The 26714-nt window shown below is 36.0% G+C and overlaps 1 protein-coding gene across 1 annotated transcript in view; it reads left to right on the top strand.

Moving 5' to 3' along the window:
- Nucleotides 1-26714, top strand: part of LOC141685930 (uncharacterized) — a 66590-nt gene that overhangs the window by 5414 nt on the left and 34462 nt on the right. The window contains exons 2-4 of the mRNA XM_074491005.1: nt 20369-20610; nt 23721-23866; nt 24080-24254. Coding sequence (XP_074347106.1) covers nt 20369-20610; nt 23721-23866; nt 24080-24254 — 563 coding nt within the window. The remainder of the gene's footprint in view (nt 1-20368; nt 20611-23720; nt 23867-24079; nt 24255-26714) is intronic.

Below are 26714 nucleotides of genomic sequence, written 5' to 3'. Positions count from 1 at the left end.
AATTCCTTCAAGTGTAAATTCTGATGCAAAGTCTGATATAAAGTCTGATAAACAGCATGTTAGCATAAACTCTAAAATTAAATCTGCTGCAAATGCTAACAAACTTAAAAAGATCAAAGGATCCAAGCAAGTATGGGTCCTTAAAACTAACCAATAGTGGTCTTTGTGATTGCAGGGCAACAGGAAAAATATCCTAGTTCTGGACAGTGGATGTTCAGGACATATGACTGGAAATAAAGCCCTGCTATCAGACTTTGTGGAGAAAGCTGGCCCAGGAGTTTCTTATGGAGATGGCAACATGGGAAAAACTTTGGGATATGGCAATATCAATCTTGGGAATGTCATCATTGAATCAGTAGCTCTTGTCTCAGGACTTAAACACAATCTGCTAAGTGTGAGTCAAATCTGTGACAGAGGTTGTAATAACCCCAATTTTTGGAAATTTTTGAAACCCTTATGAATAGTGTTTTTGCTGAATGAGAAAACTTTTCATGCCACACTATGTAGGGGTTCTGATATGGATATTCTGAGATTTTATTAGTACTTTATATGGGATATAAGTGTATGTAAAGATCGTCAGAATCCAAATCCGAACACTTTGATTTTTCCCGGAAATCCAATAGATACGGAAAGAATTGAGTATAAGGTAACAGGATAAAAAGGATTTAAATTAAAGGATTTTAAGAGAGGATCATAAAAGGAATACAATATATTGAGAAAGGTTAAGGGAACATAAGTAATAAGATCCTGGGTATGATCCCTCAAACGATAAACGAAAACGAAAGTTAAGCGAACCGTATAACAGATCAGCGGTCATTAGGCAAAAAATTAAAAGCTAATCAAAGGGATTAGTGGGGATGATGTCATCCAACCAATAGAAAGAGGACAAAGGAGGGGTGATGACATCACAAAGTGATGTAGGCATGACATGGGAAGGAAGGAGGTGTGGTTGAATGAGAACCACACAAATTCAAGGGCAACAAGGTAATTGACTAAATCAAACAACAAAAACCAACCAACCAAAAGCAAAACAAGGCAAAACACAAAAAACTCTCTTCTTCTTCTTCATGCTTTCGGCCCATTCCTTAAAAAATGAAGATCCAAGCTCCACCACTTACTATTTAGCAAGGTAATTATCTAAGCTTCCCCATGGATAGTTACATACTTCCTATAAGTTTAAGCTTCTAATTCCAAGCCAATCTTTTTCTATAAATCATGGAAGAAGATGGTGAATAGTGTTTTTCAAGAAATAAAATTTGTGTTCTTGAAGTTTTGTTTAGATTAAGCTTGGATAAGGACTTTAAGGGTGATTCCAAGCCATTCTCTTGATTCTCCACTCTCCAAGGAAGGTATAACTTCTCAAACCCTTAGTATTAAGTTTTGTTGGTTTGGATTTCATAATGTTAGATGATGGGTTAGTGTAATGAGTGTGTACTCATAATAGAGCTTTGTTTAGTAAGTGGTTTTGTTGATTTTGGAGTTAGGAATGATGCTTGTTAGATTTGAAGTTCTTGGTCACTTTTTTTTGACTTGGTTTAGATGAATAAATTGGTAATATTGAGTTGATTGGGGGCTGTTGTAATGTAGTTTAGATGGAGGTTTGATTGGGTTGTGAATTGGAGTTGAAATTGTGGTTGTTTGAATTGGTTTAAATTTGGGAAATCGCGTAAACATAGCCGTCGTAACGTCCGATTTTCTGTAGACTGTTGTTGTGCATAACATTAGGACCCGAGAACCCCCTGCTAGATTATGACCACTGCCATGTTTAGATAGCTCAGGTGACAAGCTTCGTTTTGATATGTAGTTCGTTCGATTCCGATGCACGGTTTAGGAGAAACGACCGTTTCAAGTAACGGCGTTTCGTGAACGAAACTTTTCCCCTCGCCTTACTTTGAAACATAGGTTAAAGACCGAAAAGGGTTAATTATTGTATGAAACATTTATGGTAAGTGTGTTAGGCAGTTGGTAAGACACTCGCGAAGGAATCGCCTTAAAACTCGTAAAGGTTAAATTATTAAAAATGGTGGAGCCGAGGGTACCCGGGTGACTTAAGCAAATCAGTAAGCACAAAACGAGCGTTAGAGTCTGAGTTGGTTAGAGTATAGATTTACAAGTGACTTTGGTTTAATTCCAACTTACTTGTTGTTTATAGGTTACCAGACTCGTCCCGAGCCATTCGTAACCCCCAGTCGCTCAGGCAAGTTTTCTACCCGTTATAACTGTTGTGGTGATGAGTATATGTATATGCATTATCTTGCGATAGATGCATGTTGGTTAATTAGCAAATGTGGTATATATTGAAGCATGCTGCTATGGTATATATATATATGCATGCCTGTTTCGTATTCTTTCCATATATAATTGTTGATAATACCTATGCTAGAAGATAGTGGTAATTTGCATATACCCTTAGTATAGGGACCCAAAGGTGGAAATATTTTCTAAAACCGGGAGTCGAGGATCCCGAGTAGATTTTGTATATATGGATATAAATATATATATATATATACTTATATATATATATATATATGGTCATAGTTTTCAAAACTATTAATCGAATAAGGTTTATTCGATAACTTTAACTTTATTTTTTTAATGAATATTATCTTGAATATTCATTCGAGGACTTATGACTCCTTTATTTTATTTAATGAATATTATTTCGAATATTCATTCGAGGGCTTATGACTCAGCTTATTTTATTTATTGAATATTATTTGAACATTCATTTGAGGATCTATGACTCCGATTATTTTATGAGATATATTCTTTATTTTATTAAAGAATAAGGTGTCAATAATCAAACTATTTTTCGATTATTCAAATAAAGATAGTACTTTCATATAAGTATATCTTTGGTTATTTAATACTCATTTCAAGTATAAGTCTTACAACTTCTACTTCAATTATTTGTATAAAGATTATTCTTTATGGGAATATTATTTAAATAATAATATTCAGATATTTTCTAATATATGGGGACTGATTTACTTCATTAAATCAGCATTACTCCAAACACTCTTTAAAGTGTTTTCGAGTCTTCAAAATGATTTTTAAAAGTTAGAGCGGATCCCAAAACTCATTTTTATATTTAAGATCTTCCTTTTAAAGGGGATTTAAATACTCGTTCAAAACCTGAGGGATCCGGCTCTATGGTGTATTTTATATTCGCAACAAGGTTGTTGTTTTGATAAATGAATTGATTACTTGCCCAATGTTCGGGAAGTAAGCCCATCTAATTGAGTCGGCATAAGCGACAGGCCGGGGTACGGTCTATCAAAGTGTAAGTGGCTGGGTGGCAGTCCATCAACGCGTGAGTGGCCGGGTAACGGTCTAGCGCGAGGTCCTAATGCGGCCAGGGTGATGACCGGTGAGGAATTCATCCATCTACAGTAGAAAAGGTTACTTATTGGTATCTTTGCCTGATCAGCAAGATATCTGGTTTATGCCAAAATTCTTTTCCTTCCAAATTCATTGGATATTGCAACTCTGTTCATACTTTACATGACAGAGGTTTTCAGGAAATGTATGGGAGATATATATGAATATATTTATATATCGGGACTTAATGAAGTATCTCGTAACTTCATTATTTATAATGATATTCAAAGATTGAATCTATTCAAATCTTGTCTTGTAGTCTCATCTATGTGATGAACCTTTGAAACTGATTATAACTTGAACGGGGGTAGTTCAAGTAGTATTTGGGAAAGATATAAGTATTTTGGGGTATCTTGTAACTTCATCTTTTAAACTTATATCTAGTTAATGATTGTCTTATGAATGACAAAGATTTTTCGGAAAAACATTGAGACAAGGTTAGATATATGAGATCACCTTGCAACGATATTTTTTATATATACAGTTATAAACTGGAACTCTGTGTGTATTATGCATGGAAGAGGACTTCCAATATTTTGAAAAGTATATATGTATATATATATACTGAATATTTTGCGACTTTATCGCATTAAGATATCAACTTGGTTCATTTCTTTTGACCAAGACTTTCATGAGTACTATGAGAAGGCTCATATATTGTTAATCATTATACATATTATTTTGGTGGGCTTGCTGCTCACCCTTGCTTTATTTCTTCATCACAACAACAGTTAGGAAAGATGGCCAGACTCCAGCAGACCCAGCGCAAGCGCGTGGGAAGCGTCCCGCGTCTTCCCGTTGATGTTGTAGCTGCTATAGCTGCAGAGGTAGATCTATTATAGATCAGACCATCTACTTTTGAGAATCAATTATGTATAATTATAACTTGTGGCAGATAATGGCAATTAACTGTAAATTTATCAAGTAATCATTTTGGGTTGTAATAACTTTTAAATTGTGGATTCAAAGACTTGTACTTATTTAAATTTCATCTCTGAGACTATAACGGGTTGTGGTGTGTGTTAGTGTGGGGTCACAGCATAAGGTTATTTATTATTAATTAAGTGAAGTGATATTGTGGAAAGAAAGACCGTGACGACCCGGATCCCCAACCCCGGATCTGGGGGTGTTACAGAAATGGTATCAGAGCCAAGCATTATAAACCTCAGAGATGATGTGACGTTAAGATAATAAGTTCACTAAGATAATAAGAACTCTTGCCAAGTTCATAGTCGGGCTACCTAACGTAGTACTGACAGTTAAAACCCTTATGGGAACCCTTATAAATATCGTGATAGTAGCGTAGTTCGTTATCGTATATGGTAGCGGGATTCTGAACCCTGAGGTTGAGGAGCAACAATGCGATGAGGTTTATTACTTATTAGAGATCAGATTATGGATCCGATAGAGCGTCCTAACGCGGGATCGGATGATGTTCATATTGAGGATGTAGCGGTTGAGGATGTTGTCCTAGAAGGGATAGTTGTTGAGGAGGATTCCATGGAGGATCCTGACAAGATTGGATAAAGGACCACTGATGAATTGATGACCATGGTTAGGTCGACTACCAGAGGTAGGATTGGCCGGTCACTACCGGAGGTTCGTTCAAGTTGTAAAGATAGTAGCCCCTTTAACGCGGCTTACTCGTAAGACTGAGAAGTTCGAATGGACAGAGAAATGCGAGAACAGCTTTCAAGAACTGAAGCAGAGGTTGGTGATGGCCCCTATGCTGGCGTTGCCGGATGGAAAAGGAGATTTTATGAAGTGTAGTGACGCTTCGCACAAGGGCTTAGGGTGCGTGCTTATGCAGCACGGTAAGGTAATCGCATACATGTCAAGATAATTAAGGTAATATGAAATTCGATATCCCTGCCCATGACCTCGTGGCAATAGTTTTACCCTAAAGATTGGAGGCACTACTTGTATGGAGAGAAGTGCAAGAATTACCTAAGCCATAAGTGCTCTAGTACATTTTCACGTAGAAAGAGCTCAACATATGCCAGAGTAGGCAGTTAGAGCTAATCAAGAATAATGATTGGGAGATTCTTTATCATTCGGGGAAAGCCAATGTGGTGGCTGATGCCCTTAGTAAAAAGGAGAGACTCAAGATGATAATGTCTTTTGGAGAGTTTATAAAAGATTTTGAGAAAATGGAAATAGAAGTGAAGGTAACCGGAGCCGGTACCGAAAAGCTGTTTGAGATTGCAATACAGTTCAAATTATTGGAAAAGAACAGATTGTGCCAGAAAAAGTGATGAACGAAGGCAGAGAGCCAATAATTAGATAAAAGATTAATATCGAGAAAGATGATAAGGGAATAATGAGGTATTCCTACAGAATTTGGGTTCCAAATGTTCAAGAGCTTAAAGATGAGATCTTAGATGAAAGCTAGTTTGAGGAATAAGATTTAGAGCAAACCCTGAACGTGATAGTCAGGGAGGTCGCCATCAAGATAGAAAGAACCCATAACATAATGAAGTGGAAAATGAGGATTTAAAACATGAAGGATGACCCCGATTACGGGGAGGAGGAGGAAACGTTCAGACTAAGGAAATAGAAGTCGAGTAAGGAAAGGAGAACCGAGACGGTACTCATATATGATAATTTATGGACCTTTCTAGACAGAACTTAGACTATTATCCCCAACCACCACCCTGAGGAAGCAATGCGGTGAGAAATTCTTTCAGGACCTTTAAGTCTCTAAGCTCCCAGAGTTCCAAGGAATAGGTTGACTTAGTCGAGGCAAGAGCCTGGCTAAAGGAAATAGAGGAATCAATTGAGATTCTAAATGATTGACGAATCACAAAAGACTGTTTTTATCACTTACCCTCCTAAGAGAGAGACCACCCGCTGGTGAAAGACCAAGGACGGCACGGAGCAAGAGATTATAATAAACTAATTTAAGTCCAGTCAATTGTTTTCGGGAAAGTAATTCCCAAAGATAAGGAGATAGTGTAAAAGCTTTAGAGTCTGAACAAAGGCAGACGAGTATGATAAATTATGAATCTAAGTTGTAAAAGTTGTCAAGATTCGTTCTGAGGACACGAATCCAGAATGACGGGGTGTTTGAAATCAATGCTTATGTTGTGTTAGTTCATGAAATAATGATAAGAGAAAGGAATATAAAGGCAATAGAGTTTGAGGAATGATAAGGAAGTTGGGTATGAGGAAACCCTAAAGACTCGTAGTAATAGAAATAGAAAAGTATGTAATCATCAGGATGAGGGTGATTCACTATGAGTTAAAATTGATGGTTGAGGGCATAAGAGATACATATATATTATCCCCTGTAAGTTGGGAAGATTCGAAGAAACCTTGAGATAGTTCGAAGGATAAATAATGAGACGCGGATAGACTGAGGAGACAAGAAAGTAAGAAATTAAGAAAATTGGATGAAGGAAGTGACCTTCAAGAATGTGAAGTGTAAGACCGGTGGCTTGATACCCAGGAAGGGAGACGCCAGGTATGAAAGATATCCCAACATTGAGATGACTGTTGAGATAAACAACAAAAGTAAATAAGGATTTATTAAGAAGAAGTTCACGTTGAACACGACCAATATCTTCCAGATCATCCATGTGATCATTACCAAATCAGGAAAGAAAAGCGGATAACCATTTTTATCTTTTGGAGGCCATGTGGATTGACCTTAACTTGAATAAGGATGCTATTGTGAAATTCGGTATAGACTATCGAGGTGGAAATGATTGAATAAGATACCCTTATCAGGGATATATGACCTTATTTATCCATGGAAGGATGCTTGTACCTTTTTAAAGGTGGAATTAAGGATAGAACATCGGTAACTTAAAACGAATCCTAGGGGAATGCATAAAGGTTGGCATTTCACCCTTAATAGGGATAGTATGAGTTTTGACAGTATGAATTGGAAAGGATTAAGGTAATAATAACCTTTAAGGATCAGTGGAGAAATTTTTCAGAAGTATATAGACAATGGTTCTAGTATTAGTAAATGGTATTTTGATATGCCCTGTATATAGGGAATACAGGAGGAACGATTGAAGGATAACCTTAGAGGTTTTACAAGGAGAAAGGAAATATTCGAAATTCTCAAGAATAAAAATGTTGATAAAGGAAATATGACATAATTATAATGATGCCAAGTGGGGCACGTGTTAAACCACGAGAAAGTATGGATCGAACCAGTAAAGGTCGAAATTATTCAGGGCAATTAGGACTTAAGATAAAAGATGTTCTAAGTATGATTGAGAGTCAGTCGTGACAGTGATTAACCTCTAAAGACTGAGGCAATAACTTATGGAAAAATGGTGATATTTTTTTTTTACTCATCAGATTTTAAGGAATACATCTTCACAAAAGCAGTGATTGAAATAAGGTAGAAAATTTATTTGGAGGTGGTTAAAATGACATTGACTATAAGGAAATTTTAATATCAGGAAAGGCCAAAGAGGTGGCCGACACTTTAAAGGTAAGAGGATAATTATAGGCGCTTGTGCCAGAGGAATACAGTGATGATGGGTAAAACTGTGAAGGTTGTATTATGGTTTGGAAGATTGACATTCCTTCTGATGACTGTGCAATACCCAACCGTAATAGTAGTTGGTAAAAGTTTAATTCGTGTAATCGCCATGAACGGGCTATCTATCTTAGGAGGTCCTATCTTGGGATAAGCCAGGACCATGTTTCCAAAAGGACTAGACGAACCTTTGAGTTAAGTCTTCTATTTAAGGCATATGATTAAGAATGGTATTAACCTACTATCATTGCTTTGATTGAAACTCTTCTGCAATTTTATCTGCTTCATGTCATGAAAGTATGTCAGAGTTTGGAGTGTTCTTCATGAATTGTGATTGGTGGTTATGTTAACTCCTTAGGAGAATTAGATATGATATGAATGGACTCCGTATGGTTAGCTATTAAAACTTCATGGAAAGCAAATGACTACAGTAGGTCAGTGGTGGACCATAGTAAGGCAGCACTGATTCTGCGAGTAATGAGCTGATTACAACCGTGAGAGTTGTATTGGAATGGGTGTTGAGATTGAGTACCACTAATCGGGTCGTGGTAGTGTATAAGTTATCATTGATAGACTAATGGTATCTACCTATTGTATATTTATTCTTTCTTATCAATAGAGAGTCGTATTATTATACGAGGAAGGTTGCGGTGCAAGCATAGAATTCTAGTAACGATGATGTATAGAATGAGATCCCAGATTCGATTTTCGATGTCGAGGGAGTTTCAAAGGTGATTATGTATAAGCTCGAGGAAGAGTGTGGGTCCATAGAATGATGGAAGGGATAGCGAAAATATTTAGGCATGGGAAATACGAGGCTATAATGCTTAATGTTGATTTATATACGTATATGATTTGTTCTCCTATGACAAACCTCTATAGTTCAGAGGTAGGTTCCAAGCCAGATATTTTGTGGCAGTGTATTTTTTTTTCATATATACAATTCTCTTCAATTCGTTCTTTTCTCTTCTTTTCATTTCATGTAAGCTGAGAAGAACAACCCTTCCAGAAAGGGGAGGTATTGCCGAATGACTATCTATCTGTGTGATAGAAGCCTAGTAGGATACCAGCTATTGTTTAATTGCTTGTCAAGTACTAAAGGCTGACCACCTTCTGTACTAACTAAGCGATATAACAAGTGTTCATGATCATAGTGATCTCTCAACAAATTCCTTTACTTCTATTTGATTGATCAAATTTTGGAAAATAGAAACAACTGAAAAAGGAGTAATAAAGTGGTGGTAGTATGCGGAATGGGAACACATTCGTGATACTAAGGTTGACGTGGTTATTAAAAAGGTTATAGAACGCTAACGAGCAAAAGTATAACCAGTATAATATTAGGAACGGAAGGTAGTAGCGATTACGAACTGGAAAAGAATGGGTATTGAGAAGCAAAAGCTCTAATGCTAAAAGCTATAATGAGAGTCTGTGCAATAGACTTGAAAGAAATTGGAATGATCACTTAACACGGATTGAGTTTTCTTACGACAATAGATCATATGTCAGTATTGAGATATCGCCTTATGAGATCCTTGAGGGAAGACAATATCGATCTCCCTTATGTTAGGATGAAGTTGTAGAGCGCAAGATGCTCGGACCAGCAGTGGTCTAAAGGACCAAGGATATGATAGATCTAATCAGAGGACGGCTGGTAGTAGCCCAAGATGGACATGACACGAAAGGATAAAGAGTACGAAATAGGGGACCTAGTAATGTTATAGGTATCCCTTGGAAAGGATTGATGAGGTTCGGAAAGAAAGGAAAGCTAAGTCTACAATTTGTTGGACCCTCGGATATATTAAGACGTTTGGGAAGTTAGCATATGAGCTAGCCCTACCCCCGAACCTGTAGCAAGTTCATAACGTGTTTCACGTATCAATGTTAAGGAAGTGTAATTCGGATGCCAGACAAATAGGGGCATATGAGCGCATAGACATGCAACCCGACGTAACCTATATGGAGCAACCAGGAAGGGTTATAGAGTGAAAAGGAACAAGTGCTTAGGGGAAGGATTATCAAACTAGGCAGAGTTTGATGGTAGAACCACAATGTGGGAAAATTTACTTGAGAGTTAGAAAGTGTAATGCTAAGAAAGTATCCCTATTCATTTTCTATCTGATTACGAGACGGAATCCTTTTAAGGAGGGAAGACTGTAATAACCCCAATTTTTGGAAATTTTTGAAACCCTTATGAATAGTGTTTTTGCTGAATGAGAAAACTTTTCATGCCACACTATGTAGGGGTTCTGATATGGATATTCTGAGATTTTATTAGTACTTTATATGGGATATAAGTGTATGTAAAGATCGTCAGAATCCAAATCCGAACACTTTGATTTTTCCCGGAAATCCAATAGATACGGAAAGAATTGAGTATAAGGTAACAGGATAAAAAGGATTTAAATTAAAGGATTTTAAGAGAGGATCATAAAAGGAATACAATATATTGAGAAAGGTTAAGGGAACCTAAGTAATAAGATCCCGGGTATGATCCCTCAAACGATAAATGAAAACGAAAGTTAAGCGAACCGTATAACAGATCAGCGGTCATTAGGCAAACAATTAAAAGCTAATCAAAGGGATTAGTGGGGATGATGTCATCCAACCAATAGAAAGAGGACAAAGGAGGGGTGATGACATCACAAAGTGATGTAGGCATGACATGGGAAGGAAGGAGGTGTGGTTGAATGAGAACCACACAAATTCAAGGACAACAAGGTAATTGACTAAATCAAACAACAAAAACCAACCAACCAAAAGCAAAACAAGGCAAAACACAAAAATCTCTCTTCTTCTTCTTCATGCTCTCGGCCCATTCCTTAAAAAATGAAGATCCAAGCTCCACCACTTACTATTTAGCAAGGTAATTATCTAAGCTTCCCCATGGATAGTTACATACTTCCTATAAGTTTAAGCTTCTAATTCCAAGCCAATCTTTTTCTATAAATCATGGAAGAAGATGGTGAATAGTGTTTTTCAAGAAATAAAATTTGTGTTCTTGAAGTTTTGTTTAGATTAAGCTTGGATAAGGACTTTAAGGGTGATTCCAAGCCATTCTCTTGATTCTCCACTCTCCAAGGAAGGTATAACTTCTCAAACCCTTAGTATTAAGTTTTGTTGGTTTGGATTTCATAATGTTAGATGATGGGTTAGTGTAATGAGTGTGTACTCATAATAGAGCTTTGTTTAGTAAGTGGTTTTGTTGATTTTGGAGTTAGGAATGATGCTTGTTAGATTTGAAGTTCTTGGTCACTTTTTTTTGACTTGGTTTAGATGAATAAATTGGTAATATTGAGTTGATTGGGGGCTGTTGTAATGTAGTTTAGATGGAGGTTTGATTGGGTTGTGAATTGGAGTTGAAATTGTGGTTGTTTGAATTGGTTTAAATTTGGGAAATCGCGTAAACATAGCCGTCGTAACGTCCGATTTTCTGTAGACTGTTGTTGTGCATAACATTAGGACCCGAGAACCCCCTGCTAGATTATGACCACTGCCATGTTTAGATAGCTCAGGTGACGAGCTTCGTTTTGATATGTAGTTCGTTCGATTCCGATGCACGGTTTAGGAGAAACGACCGTTTCAAGTAACGGCGTTTCGCGAACGAAACTTTTCCCCTCGCCTTACTTTGAAACATAGGTTAAAGACCGAAAAGGGTTAATTAATGTATGAAACATTTATGGTAAGTGTGTTAGGCAGTTGGTAAGACACTCGCGAAGGAATCGCCTTAAAACTCGTAAAGGTTAAATTATTAAAAATGGTGGAGCCGAGGGTACCCGGGTGACTTAAGCAAATCAGTAAGCACAAAACGAGCGTTAGAGTCTGAGTTGGTTAGAGTATAGATTTACAAGTGACTTTGGTTTAATTCCAACTTACTTGTTGTTTATAGGTTACCAGACTCATCCCGAGCCATTCGTAACCCCCAGTCGCTCAGGCAAGTTTTTAACCCGTTATAACTGTTGTGGTGATGAGTATATGTATATGCATTATCTTGCGATAGATGCATGTTGGTTAATTAGCAAATGTGGTATATATTGAAGCATGCTACTATGGTATATATATATGCATGCCTGTTTCGTATTCTTTCCATATATAATTGTTGATAATACCTATGCTAGAAGATAGCGGTAATTTGCATATACCCTTAGTATAGGGACCCAAAGGTGGAAATATTTTCTAAAACCGGGAGTCGAGGATCCCGAGTAGATTTTGTATATATGGATATAAATATATATATATATATACTTATATATATATATGGTCATAGTTTTCAAAACTATTAATCGAATAAGGTTTATTCGATAACTTTAACTTTATTTTGTTAATGAATATTATCTTGAATATTCATTCGAGGACTTATGACTCCTTTATTTTATTTAATGAATATTATTTCGAATATTCATTCGAGGGCTTATGACTCAGCTTATTTTATTTATTGAATATTATTTGAATATTCATTTGAGGATCTATGACTCCGATTATTTTCTGAGATATATTCTTTATTTTATTAAAGAATAAGGTGTCAATAATCAAACTTATTTTCGATTATTCAAATAAAGATAGTACTTTCATATAAGTATATCTTTGGTTATTTAATACTCATTTCAAGTATAAGTCTTACAACTTCTACTTCAATTATTTGTATAAAGATTATTCTTTATGGGAATATTATTTAAATAATAATATTCAGATATTTTCTAATATATGGGGACTGATTTACTTCATTAAATCAGCATTACTCCAAACACTCTTTAAAGTGTTTTCGAGTCTTCAAAATGATTTTTAAAAGTTAGAGCGGATCCCAAAACTCATTTTTATATTTAAGATCTTCCTTTTAAAGGGGATTTAAATACTCGTTCAAAACCTGAAGGATCCGGCTCTATGGTGTATTTTATATTCGCAACAAGGTTGCTGTTTTGATAAATGAATTGATTACTTGCCCAATGTTCGGGAAGTAAGCCCATCTAATTGAGTTGGCATAAGCGACAGGCCGGGGTACGGTCTATCAAAGTATAAGTGGCTGGGTGGCAGTCCATCAACGCGTGAGTGGCCGGGTAACGGTCTAGCGCGAGGTCCTAATGCGGCCAGGGTGATGACCGGTGAGGAATTCATCCATCTACAGTAGAAAAGGTTACTTATTGGTATCTTTGCCTGATCAGCAAGATATCTGGTTTATGCCAAAATTCTTTTCCTTCCAAATTCATTGGATATTGCAACTCTGTTCATACTTTACATGACAGAGGTTTTCAGGAAATGTATGGGAGATATATATGAATATATTTATATATCGGGACTTAATGAAGTATCTCGTAGCTTCATTATTTATAATGATATTCAAAGATTGAATCTATTCAAATCTTGTCTTGTAGTCTCATCTATGTGATGAACCTTTGAAACTGATTATAACTTGAACGGGGGTAGTTCAAGTAGTATTTGGGAAAGATATAAGTATTTTGGGGTATCTTGTAACTTCATCTTTTAAACTTATATCTAGTTAATGATTGTCTTATGAATGACAAAGATTTTTCGGAAAAATGTTGAGACAAGGTTAGATATATGAGATCACCTTGCAACGATATTTTTTATATATACAGTTATAAACTGGAACTCTGTGTGTATTATGCATGGAAGAGGACTTCCAATATTTTGAAAAGTATATATGTATATATATACTGAATATTTTGCGACTTCATCGCATTAAGATATCAACTTGGTTCATTTCTTTTGACCAAGACTTTCATGAGTACTATGAGAAGGCTCATATATTGTTAATCATTATACATATTATTTTGGTGGGCTTGCTGCTCACCCTTGCTTTATTTCTTCATCACACAACAACAGTTAGGAAAGATGGCCAGACTCCAGCAGACCCAGCGCAAGCGCGTGGGAAGCGTCCCGCGTCTTCCCGTTGATGTTGTAGCTGCTATAGCTGCAGAGGTAGATCTATTGTAGATCAGACCATCTACTTTTGAGAATCAATTATGTATAATTATAACTTGTGGCAGATAATGGCAATTAACTGTAAATTTATCAAGTAATCATTTTGGGTTGTAATAATTTTTAAATTGTGGATTCAAAGACTTGTACTTATTTAAATTTCATCTCTGAGACTATAACGGGTTGTGGTGTGTGTTAGTGTGGGGTCACAGCATAAGGTTATTTATTATTAATTAAGTGAAGTGATATTGTGGAAAGAAAGACCGTGATGACCCGGATCCCCGACCCCGGATCTGGGGGTGTTACAGAGGTTATCATGTGGATTTTTTTGAAGAACACTGTGAAGTTATAAGTAATTCTACAGGTAAAGTGGTTCTGAAAGGTTACAAGAATGGTAACATATATGAAGCAAGACTTTCAACAAACTCTGATGGTTCTGCAATCTGTCTGTTGAGTAGAGCATCAATTGAAGAAAGATGGAATTGGCACAAGAGACTCTCTCATTTAAATTTCAACAACATAAATGAGCTAGTAAAGAAAGATCTTGTGAGAGGACTGCCAAAATCAGTATTTGCTCCTGATGGCCTTTGTAATTCATCTCGAAAGGCAAAACAAAGAAAATCTTCATTCAAGAGCAAAACTGAATCCTCAATTCTTGAGTCTTACACTTACTGCATGTTGATCTATTTGGTCCAGTCAATTTCATGTCAATTGCAAAGAAGAAATATGCTATGGTTATAGTTGATGAGTTCACAAGATACACTTGGGTGTATTTCTTGCATAAGAAGAATGAAACTGCATCTACTCTAACTGATCATGTCAGACAGCTGGATAAGTTGGTCAAAGATTCTGTTAAAATAATAAGAAGTGATAATGGCACTGAGTTCAAGAATTCAATCATAGAAGAGTTCTGCAAAGAGCATGGAATAAAGCAGGAATTTTCTGCACCTGGAACTCCATAACAAAATGGAGTTGTAGAAAGAAAGAACAGGACTCTCATTGAAGCTGCACGAACTATGCTTGATGAAGCAAAGCTACCAACCTACTTTTGGGTTGAAGCTGTGCAGACTGCTTGTTTTACACAGAATGTTACACTCATAAACAAGCATGGAAAAATACCATATGAGATGGTGAAGAAAAAAAGCCAAATCTGAAATACTTTCATGTATTTGGATGTAAGTGTTTTGTTCTTAAGACTCATCCTGAACAGCTGTCAAAATTTGATCTAAAAGCTGATGAAGGAATTTTTGTTGGATATCCACTTTCCACAAAAGCCTTTAGAGTCTACAATTTAAGAATAAGGGTTATCATGGAATCTATCAATGTATATTTTAATGATAAAAAGATTACTGGACTTGAAGATTTCAATGATCATGATCAGCTGAGATTTGAAAATGAAGATTTAAATTCTGATTTTGTAAATTCCGATGGTTTAAATCCTGATCTTGTCAGTTCTGACAGGTTAAATTCTTATGTCATTGAAACTGTGGTAACTACTCCAAGGGAAAATGCACCTGTTCAGGGGGAGCAAGCTAAAGATCCTACCATAACTGAAGACTCTCAAGAAGCATCAGAACCCGTCACTGGATTTTCAAGTTCTGATTCATCAAGTTCTGATGAGCCAAATTCTGATAATTCTGGAAACTCTGATTCTTCAATTCCTGAAGGATCCAACTCAAATTCTGAAGTCTCAGAGAGCATAACTACAGGGGGAGCATCAGAAAATGTTGATGAAGACAGCATGGATCATGGGGGAGGATCTAGTTCTAGAGAACAACTTCCATCTACAAGGAAGTGGACTAAAGCACATACACCTGACTTAATAATTGGAGATCCTGAAGCAGGTGTCAAAACTAGAACTGCAACATCAAATGAATGTCTCTATCATTCCTTTCTATCTCAGACTAAACCAAAGAAAGTGGAAGAAGCTCTTCAAGATGTTGATTGGGTGCAAGCAATGCAGGAAGAGTTAAATGAATTTGAAAGAAATAAAGTCTGGACCCTAGTGCCAAGACCAAGGAACAGATCAATTGTTGGCACAAAATGGGTGTTCAGAAACAAAACTGACAGTGATGGCATAATTACAAGAAACAAAGCAAGGCTGGTTGCTAAAGAAACAAAACTGACCCTAGTGCCAAGACCAAGGAACAGATCAATTGTTGGCACAAAATGGGTGTTCAGAAACAAAACTGACAGTGATGGCATAATTACAAGAAACAAAGCAAGGCTGACTGCTAAAGGTTATTCTCAATATGAAGGTATTGATTATGATGAAACATTTGCACCAGTTGCCATATTGGAAGCCATAAGAATCTTTTTGGCTTATACTGCTCATAAAAAGTTTAAAGTCTTTCAAATGGATGTGAAAAGTGTTTTTCTCAATCGAGAATTTGAAGAAGAAGTATATGTTGAACAACCTGCAGGATTTGTAGATTCAAAATTTCCTAATCATGTCTACAGACTTGATAAAGCACTTTATGGCCTTAAGCAAGCTCCAAGAGCATGGTATGAGACTTTAGCTCAATTTCTTCTGGAAAGTAGATTTAACAGAGGCACAATTAATAAAACATTGTTCTACCTGAACCATGGAAAGGACTTACTTTTAGTACAAATATATGTTAATGATATCATATTTGGTTCTACAAATGCCAAACTCTATGAAAGGTTTGCAAAGCTAATGCAGTCAAGATATCAAATGAGTATGATGGGAGAACTTAGCTATTTTCTGGGACTTCAAGTCAAGCAAAATGAAGAAGGTACTTTCATAAATCAATCCAAGTACACCAGAAATTTACTCAAGAAATTTGGAATGCAAGACTGTTCAACAGCATCCACTCATATGGCCACTGCAACCAAGTTAGATAAAGATACCGGAGCACCAGTAGACATTACTAACTACAGAGGTATGATTGGCTCTTTACTCTATTAAACTGCAAGTAGACCTGATATCTTGTATGCTACATATCTTTGTGCAAGATTTCAGGCTGATCCAAGAGAACCTCATCTAATAGCTGTGAAAAGAATTTTCAAGTACCTCAAGGGTACAGCTGATTTAGGATTGTGGTATCCTAGAGAATCAAATTTTAAGCTAATTGGTTACTCAGATGCAGATTTTGAAGGATGCAAAATAGACAGGAAAAGCACTAGTAGAAGCTGTCAATTTCTTGGAGGCAGATTGGTTTCTTGGTTTAGCAAGAAATAGGAATCAATTTCCACATCAACTGCAGAAGCAGATTCTTTGGATGAAGAATCAGTTACTGGACTATGGGTTAGAATTTTCTAAAATACCTATTTACTGTGATAATCAAAGTGCTATTGCTATGACAGGTAATCCAGTTCAACACTCAATGACAAAGCACATCAGCATCAGGTACCATTTCATAAGGGAACATGTAATGGAAGGTACAGTAGAATTGCATTTTGTTACAACAGATCAACAACTAGCAGATATCTTCACAAAACCACTATGTGAAGCTACTTTTACAAGACTGGTAAATGAACTTGGAATGGTTTCAGGTTCTTTCTCAAAATCTGCTTAGTTTTTATTCTCGTGCATCAGACTTTATGATCAGTGTTTACAGATTGTCTTACCTCCATGTAATCTGTGCTTAAACTGTAATATATTAAATACTGATTGTTATCTAATGTGATTCTCTATACTCTAGTAGTGTTTTGAATGTTCTGTGACTATTCAATCCAATGAGGATTATTGTGCTACATGCTGACCTAGTAGTCTTTAACATACTAAAAAATCATGTTTAAATTAGTTGTTTATATGGAAATTCTTTAACACAAGCAAATTCTGATTTTGAGCTTAGTCAAATTTACTTTCTGTATCTTATTACTAAGTCACAAACTAGACTCTTGCTTCTTATCTGCTAAATTCTGATGTCAGTAAATCTTAAGGATGAACTACATGCTTGATAAGCCTCACTTATCTGAAGAAAAGAAAAGAAAAGAAAATTGAGATCAGGTACTCCTTTGAGATCGAGAGTAAATATGTGAAAGGGAAGACCCAAGTGCATTGCTGGTATTAAGTAATATGCAATAAAAAAGAAAATAAATATTTCTTGGTGACTTTTCACATTCTCTGATTACTGGAGAAATACTCTGATAATAGCATAAATTCTGATAGCAGTTGTGACTCACTTACACTGAGAAGCCACTGTAAAAAGAATGTCAAAAGATGCATAAAATGAGCATAAACAGTTGAGGTGGACTCTTGCATAAATTTATTCTATAGTAGACTTCAAAATTAAAGACAGATTTTAAGCATTTTTCATAGTTATGCCTTATTTCTAAGATATACTGAAGTTTATCAGACTTTAATCTTTATCTGATCATTTGTAAATGCACACACTCTCACTCCATATGAATGATGAAAATTATTATGGTGATTAAGTTGTTTCTAACAAACAGTTAACTGTTATTTGCATAAATTCTGAGGACAAGTTCTGATGAAAGTTTTGATGATTAAATTCTGAAGAAACAAGTCAGTATTTGTATAAAGAATCTCATAAATAGACATTCACTTTTTGAGTACAGAAGCCATGTTCTGATGACCATTAAATTCTGATAATAGTCAAGTTCTAATGCAAATCTTGATGGAAACTCCGATACTTACGTTGCATTATTTATTTACTTGACTTATTTATGGTTTTACTGTAATGGTCATATTTATCAAAAAATATTTAAGTGAGATAAAAACAGTCATAATCATTTGGTTAGTGGGAAACGTGTTTGCCTTGACAACTACATGTGCACAATAATTACTGCTTATTTCTCGTGCCCACTAACTACTGCTTTAACTATTTATTGGCTGACAGGTGTAAAGTGTCTGTTTTACTTCCAAAAAGAGCTGTTGAGTGGAGAGAGTATATATATGGGAGTTAAAAGATTTTACAATCTTTTACCTACTTTCAAATTCTTTTCTTATCTCTATTATTCTCTCTCTCTTTCTAATATTCTCTGACGCTCTATTTTTCACTGGCATTTTATCAAACACTTGGCAAACACACATTTTCTCACTTATTTCTCTACAGAAATGGCACCAAAAGATATCATTTTCAATAGAGCCAAGTTTGTTCCCAACAACTACATGGCTATTCTTAGCAAGAACGAAGCTCCATCAGATCTTCATTTCGTTCAGGACTTTCTTGCTAACAGTGAGATTGGGTTTGCTTTGACCCAACCAGAAACACTTTCAGGAACTCAAATACTGGAGTTTTGGAGGAGTGGTGTATATGATGATGGTGGTGCAAATGGGTCCCCAAGTATTATCTTTACAACAGGGGAGGATGAACATGTGGTGACTGTGTCTACTGTTCGCAAAGCTCTACATCTGTCAGAAGATTGTATTTTCAATTCAACAGTTGAGGAGCCAGCTCTTCAACAAATGATGGCAAATTTAGGCTATAAAAATCCTTTGGCAAAGCTGGGCCAATTGAAGAGACCCCATATAAGGAGGGAATGGAGTTTCTTTTTCCACTGCATCACCAAGGCCTTTGCAAACAAGTGCTCCAACTTTGATGCAATTCCAATCCTTAGTCAGCAAATTGGGTATGCTCTAATTACTCGATCTCATTTTGATTATGCTAGTGTTGTGCTAGGATTTATTGGGGATAGGATGCAAGAGGACAGAAATACTATATATTTTGCTAGGTTTTGCCAACTTATTTACAGTTTCTGTAGTTCTGATAAGGCCCAACTAGCTAGTGAGTTGATTGAACCCTCTAAACTTGCAAAAAGGGCTTTCACTGACTTATTATCTACTGATAATAAGAAGGTTGTACTAAGACCCCTCCAAATTCCACAGTCAGTCAAACAGGTCTTAGTAAACTCTGACCCTCTCACATACAGTGCTATATTTCCTGATGTACAATCATCCCAACCTCCATCAGCACCTACAACCAATCAACCACCTACACTTCTCAACCTCAACCAACTCAACCTACCATCAGAATATATTTCCAGCCAGCTCAATCATCTCAACCTCAACCATCAGTACCTACCATCAGAACTTCATCCTCCAGGCCTAAAAGAGCAAAATATGTCCCTAAATGTCCACCAAGAAGAAGAAGGATGATTCTTTGGGATGAATCTGATAATGAAGATGAGCAAGTCCGGGTTCAAGCATCAAAACCTGTGACAGTGGAAGCTGAAAAGGCAACTTCTCAGACTGAAACTAAAGCATCAAATTCTAATATTTTGAAAAGAAAAAGAACTTCAAGTTCTGATGCTAATCAAGCAACTCTTACACCATCCAGGAGATCAAAGAAACAGAGAGCAGGAATGCATTTGGCACACCTCCATCTGAGGATACTAATGAAGCTGAGGAAGGGGATCAAGAATCTCTGATCTCAAAGCCAATAGTAATTGAATCTTTGCCACCTCCAACTCAGGCTGAAGACATTGTTCAGAATACAGTTTTCACACCTCCTGTCTCTCCTATTCATGACAATATTATAGTTGAAGATTCAGGATTAAGTCCTGAAATTGACCTTCATAGGCTGATCATTCCAACTGTGCTCTATCTGGAAGCTCCTACTGCAGCTCAGCCAACTAATGCAACTTTTCCTATCTTACAGGCTGAGATACCAACAACTCCAGTTCTGGAGATAAATTCCGATGATCAGAATTTATATGAAGTTACTGCAGAATCACCTTCAATAACACATACTTTAGTACTGTTAGAAGATGATGGGTTTTCTGCAAGTTTTGGAGAGTCAGCTCCAGTTAATACTCAAGCTCCCATTCTTAGAAAGGATGCATTGATTGAAAAGTTTGTTGAGCAAGTTGCTCCTATTCCTTGGGAAGAAACTCACAGAGGGGTTGAGTGGACCAAGAAGTGGAATGAATCTGATTTCATTCCAAGCTCAAAAGTGCTGATAGAGCACATTGCCAAAGCTGATGAGCTGATGACAAATTCTGATTTCAAGCACCAACTAAAAGTCACTGCTCTAAGTACCAAATCTCTTCAAGGTCTACACTCTCAAACTCATGCCAAGGTTGATAAACTTTTGGAATCAACTGAAAAGCTAGATATGACTCTCAAATTAGACAAGTCAAGACTTATCAGACCTATACATGAGAAAGTTGAAGCTATTGAGAAGGTATAAGAAAAGCAACATGCCCAAATTTCTGAGGTCCTGCAGAATCAAGCTTCTCAACAAGCTCAACTTAGTGAAATTCAATCTTCAGTAGAACTTCTTCTCTCTTTCCTACTACCAGATGATGCCAAAAAGGGGGAGAAGGTAGTTAAGTCCAAATGTTCTAATACTCAAGTACTGAAGAAAAAGGATGAGAAAGGTGATAACCAGGGAAACCCAAGAAAGGGTCAAGGTCAAGGGCAAAGCAGCAAAGTTTCTTCAAGGAAACTAATTACTGATGTTAGCAAATCTTCTATTTCTACTCAAAAGAAGACAAATTCTGATGTTATAAATGCTCAAGCTCTGATAGCAAGTTCTGATAATCAAAATCTGATATCAAGTTCTGATGTTTTGATTCATGGAGGAAGTAAAGACTCTTAGAAGTTCTTGCAAACTCTGAAGCTCAAAGGAAAGTAGACTACTGTCTACTACAAAGACCCTAAAATTCAGACACTTGATGAAGAGATAGCTAGAAGATTATTTCTCAAGCATAATCCTGGAATGGATTTAGAGAATCTCAAGGAGGAAGAAGCTAGATTTGCAGCTGAGAAGACAAATCTAAAGTCTAAAGCTTATGATGCAAAGAAACCTCCAAGGCCTAAGGTAAAAGGCATTGTGATCAAGGAAAAGTCAAATTCTGAGGCTTCAAAGCCCAAGACAAGATCACAAGTTGAGATTGATCCCAAAGATAAAGGGAAAGGAAAAGTTGATCAACCAACAAAGCCATAGGAGATGAAGATTCCTCAAATCCTGATGAAACCTGTGTGCAAAATGGTTCAAGTTTATGATGATACTGCTGTTGAAGATGAAACTGTTCAAATTCTGAAAAGAAGGAAGATAACTGATGAATTCAAGACAACCTCTGACAAAACTCAAGTTATTCAGAGTGAAAAATAACAAGCCACAAAAGAAACAACAAATTACGATCAAGTCATCAAGAAATCAACCTCTGACAGTGCTCAAGTTGATTTAGACAAGATGAAAGTTGTTGATAAGAAGAAACACCTATGGAAAAATGTTAAACCATCAGATCCAAAGAAAAGCCAATTGTTATCTTATTTCATGACTGTTGGATTGAAAGCCAGAGAAGCAAGAGACAGAGCTGGACTAGGTTTTGATGAAGCCAAGATCAAGACAGGAGTTGAAGTGCTTACAAGAGATCCATTCTTATTGACTGACAAACCTCTTGAAGAAGTTACACAAAAATATCTTGATATGGTTATATCTGTTCAAGTGGTACTGGATGCTCATGATAAGCATAATGTCAAAGAAAATCTGATTCTATTTCTTGAAGATGGAAGAACATATCAAATGTCACAAACTGATGTGCTGAACAAATCTCTGAAAGAACTTCAATTCTTTCATTATCTTTTAGAGATAAAGTCTGAGATTACCAGGAGATGGTCAAATTTCATAATAAAGACCATAAGAGATAAAGCAAGAATTTCTGGTTCAAGGGTTATAGAATTCATTCCAAACATAGTTGAAGATGGTGGAAGAGAAATTCCAATGAAGAGGATTCTGCTAAACTTGAAGTAATTCTGAAAGAGAAATGTCTGTGCTACAATGAAGACTCTTCTCATCCAAGGGTTATCAAACTTGTTGATGGTTTAGAAAGAAATCACATCTCAGCACTAAGGACTGCAATATACTAGATTGGAAGTCAGGGTAAAGAATTGAAACAAGTCAAAGCTACAATAGCTCAAGTCCTGAGGAATAAAGAAGAAAAGCTGATATCAAACTTTGTCAAGAATCACTTTGGATTCAGATTGACTCAATGAGATTGGTAAAAGCTATTTGTACTTAAAATGTTTTTGACATCATCAAATCTATTAACTTGTATATTTTGCATAATTCACAAGTTGGGGGAGATTGTTAGATATATTTGAGATGTCATGTCTAATCTGATTTGTGTTTAGTTTTCACAACTTAACAACAGGACATATCAGGACTTACTGAAATCAGAACTTACTGAAGTCCGAACTTAATATCAGTACTTAAGGCGACAGAAGATAAATATCAGGACTTAAGTGCGGGAAAACTTCAGATAAAGAATGCGGCTAATTTACAGGAGAAGATTTGGACTAAAACAAAAGAAGATATACAATGAAGAGTTAGAGGACTAGAAGACTTGTAAAAGATATCTGATTGATATATTTTAGGAGACATAATTATATTCCATATCAATTAGAATATATCTTGAAATTTTGTACTATATAAACACAGCTTAGGGTTTACACTATATGTGTTATCATTATCGAGAAACATTATTCATTGTAACCTAGCAGCTCTTAGTGATATTGTTCATCACTGAGAGAGAACAACAGTTCTATTGTAATAGAGTTTATTTGAATATACTTGATCTTTTGTTACATACTTGTGTTGAAATCGATTTGATTGTATAAACACTATATTCAACCCTCTTCTATAGTGTTGTGTGACCTAACAAGTGGTATCAGAGCCTTTCTGTTAACACACATACAGTAAAGATCCAAATAACAATCATGTCTGAATAAACACAAACCCCAACTAAGCCCGCCAAAACTCAAGAAACTCAAAACACTCAAACCCATAGTCGATATTAGACTATTAGGGTTCTCATACTGAGACCTTCTGAGTATCCCATATGGAAAGTGAAGATGGCTATGTTTCTGGAAGCTACAGATCCATAATACCTTGACAGAATTAAGGATTTGAAATTGTTTATATGTGATAAGGATGCACAGATGATGATTGACAAATTCAAACATATCCAGGATAAATCTAAAACCTTCTATTATGCTTTTGATGTTGATTCTGATGGTCGTCTCACAAAGCTATTTTGGGATGATTCTATTGGTCTTTGGAATTTTGAATTGTATGGTGATGCAATATCATTTGATGCAATATTTGATACAAACAGGTACTCGACATCTATTTACTCTAATTATATACTGAGTTTTCTTGTTTATTATGTTGTTTTTTCTATTTAGTTTTTAACTCTTTTATGTTTTTTATTATTTATTTTTCCAGGTATAATTTGATTTTTTGCACCATTCACTGGCGTTGACAAACACGACAGATGTGTAACTTTTACATCCTGTCTTTTTTCACATGAGAGTGTTGTTGATTACAGTTGGGTTTTTGGTTATCTTGTAAAGGCAATGGGACGAAATCCTATTTTGTTTATTACTGATCAATGTCCTGCTATGAAGGTGTCTGTGTGTGATGTATTTTCTGATGTTAACGGTCTTGTTCGTAGTAAGCATCGTTTACGCATGTGGCATATTATGGAGAAATTCCCAGTTAAGGTATTATAGTGTGTTAGATATATTTGTGATGTCATGTCTAATAATGATTTGTGTTTAGTTTTCAGATCTTGACTAACAGGACAAATCAAGACTTAACTGGAAATCAGTACTTAAACTGAAGTCAGAACTTAAGATATCAGAACTTAAGTTATCAGAACTTAAGATATCAGAAGATATTTATCAGGAGATAATATCAGGACTTAAGAAGACATTTAGATAAGGAAGGCGGCTAATTGAAGGAAAGAAGATTGAGACAAACACAAGAAGAGATATGCATAGAGAAGAATTCTATGAAGAATAGAATACTTGGAGGAAAAGATAACTAGTTGATATATTTTAGGATGCAGACTTATATTCGATATCAATTAGAAGATTATCTTGTAACTGTGTGTCTATATAAACACAACATAGGGTTTACACTATATGTGTTATCATAATCGAGAATATTATTCATTGTAACCCTAGCAGCTCTCGTGATATTTGTTCGTCACTGAGAGAGAACGGTTCCATTGAAATACTATTTTATTAATAAGATTATTCTGTGTTTCATACTTATGTTCTTAATTCGATTTGATTGTAGTATACACTGTATTCAACCCCCCTTCTACAGTGTGTGTGACCTAACAAGTGGTATCAGAGCCAATCTGTTAACACATATACAGTAAAGATCCAAAACAATCATGCCTGAAAAAGAGAAAACTCCAACCAAGCCCACCAAAATTGAAGAAACTCCAAAGACTCAAATCCATAATCGATATGAGACTATTAGGGTTCCCATACTGAAACCTTCTGAGTATCCCATATGGAAGGTGAGGATGACTATGTTTCTGGAAGCTACAGATCCAGAATACCTTGACAGAATTAATGAAGGACCACATAAGCCAACCAAGCTCTATGTTGTAGTTTCAAATCAGCCAGCAATGACTGTACCAAAGGAGAAAAGTGAATATACAGTTGAAGATATCTCATCTATTGCCAATGATGCAAAGGTAAGGCATTTGCTGCATAGTGCCATTGATAATGTCCTGTCAAACAGGGTTATTAACTGCAAAACTGCAAAGGAGATATGGGATGCCTTGGAAACAAGATGCCAGGGAACTGATTCAATTAAGAAGAACAGGAGGACTATACTCACTCAAGAGTATGAGCACTTTGACTTAAAACCTGATGAGTCATTAACTGGTTTATATGACAGATTTGTCAAACTCTTGAATGATCTATCACTGGTGGATAAGGAATATGATCTTGAAGATACTAATATTAAATTCATTTTAGCTCTTCCTAAAAGTTGGGATTTGAAGGCAACTACTATAAGAGACAACTATGCTCTTGATGAAACTACTTTTGATGAAATTTATGGTATGCTCAAAACTCATGAACTTGAGATGGATCAAAGAAGCAAGAGACATGGGAGAAAGTCAAAAACAGTTGCTTTTAAAGCTGAGGAGGAATCCCCCAAAGTGGTTATCTCAAAGAAAGGCAAAGGAAAGGCTCTCATCACAAAGTCTGATACTGAGTCATCAAGTTCTGATAATGATGAGGATTCAGAAATTAAAAGTCTATCTGAGATGGATGCTGATGAAGAGATGATGAGATTGTGTGCTCTTATGGTGAAGGGCATCACAAAGATAGCCTACAGGAAATTCAGAAAGGGAAAGAAATTTTCCAGGAAAAGTGGAAGTTCTGATAAGAAGGGATTTAGAAAATCTGAAGGCAAAGCAGGAAAGTCTGACAGAGGAGATTACTCAAATGTTAAATGCTACAATTATGGTGAGAAAGGCCATATATCTCCTGATTACAAGAAAGGAAAAGGTGACAAAGGCAAGGCACTTGTCACAAAGAAGAAAAGTTGGACAGACACTTCAGATTCTAAACATGAGGTGAACTATGCCTTGATGGGAAGTGCTGATAGCAGTTCTGAAGCTGTTGAGTTAAAGGTACCTCAAACAACTTATTCTTTTCATACTGATGATATTAATGAGTTGAGATCTTATCTTAAAACCATATTCATTAGCTATAGAGATCAGACCTTAACATGTGATAGGTTAACTTCTGAAAATCTGGCTTTTAAGAAAAGGAATGACTATTTAGAAAAGGAGTTAGTTATGTTCCATCAAACTCAGAAAGAAAGAGATGATGCTTTTTATGTTAGAGATGAAGTGTTAAAATTGAATCAATCTCTAAAAACTGAGTTAGAAAATGAAAGAGAGATTATCAGGACTTGGACTAACTCTGGCAGAACAACTCAGAATTTACTAAGTAGTGGAAACCGGAAAGAGGATTTAGGTTATGGAGATGATAAAAGTGAAACAGGAACTAAACAAATTAAGCCAATTATTGTTAAACAGACTAATAAGCCAAAGGTAAATCCTATTAAGTTTGTAGCTAAAACTGTAAAGTCTGATTCTGAAAAGATGAAAGATATTGGTACAAGAGTTAAGGCAGAGTCAACTTCTGACA

The sequence above is a fragment of the Apium graveolens genome, chromosome 9 (genome assembly GCF_009905375.1).
Source record: "Apium graveolens cultivar Ventura chromosome 9, ASM990537v1, whole genome shotgun sequence".
Taxonomy (NCBI): Eukaryota; Viridiplantae; Streptophyta; class Magnoliopsida; order Apiales; family Apiaceae; genus Apium; species Apium graveolens.
This window is presented reverse-complemented; position numbering and strand designations above follow the sequence as displayed.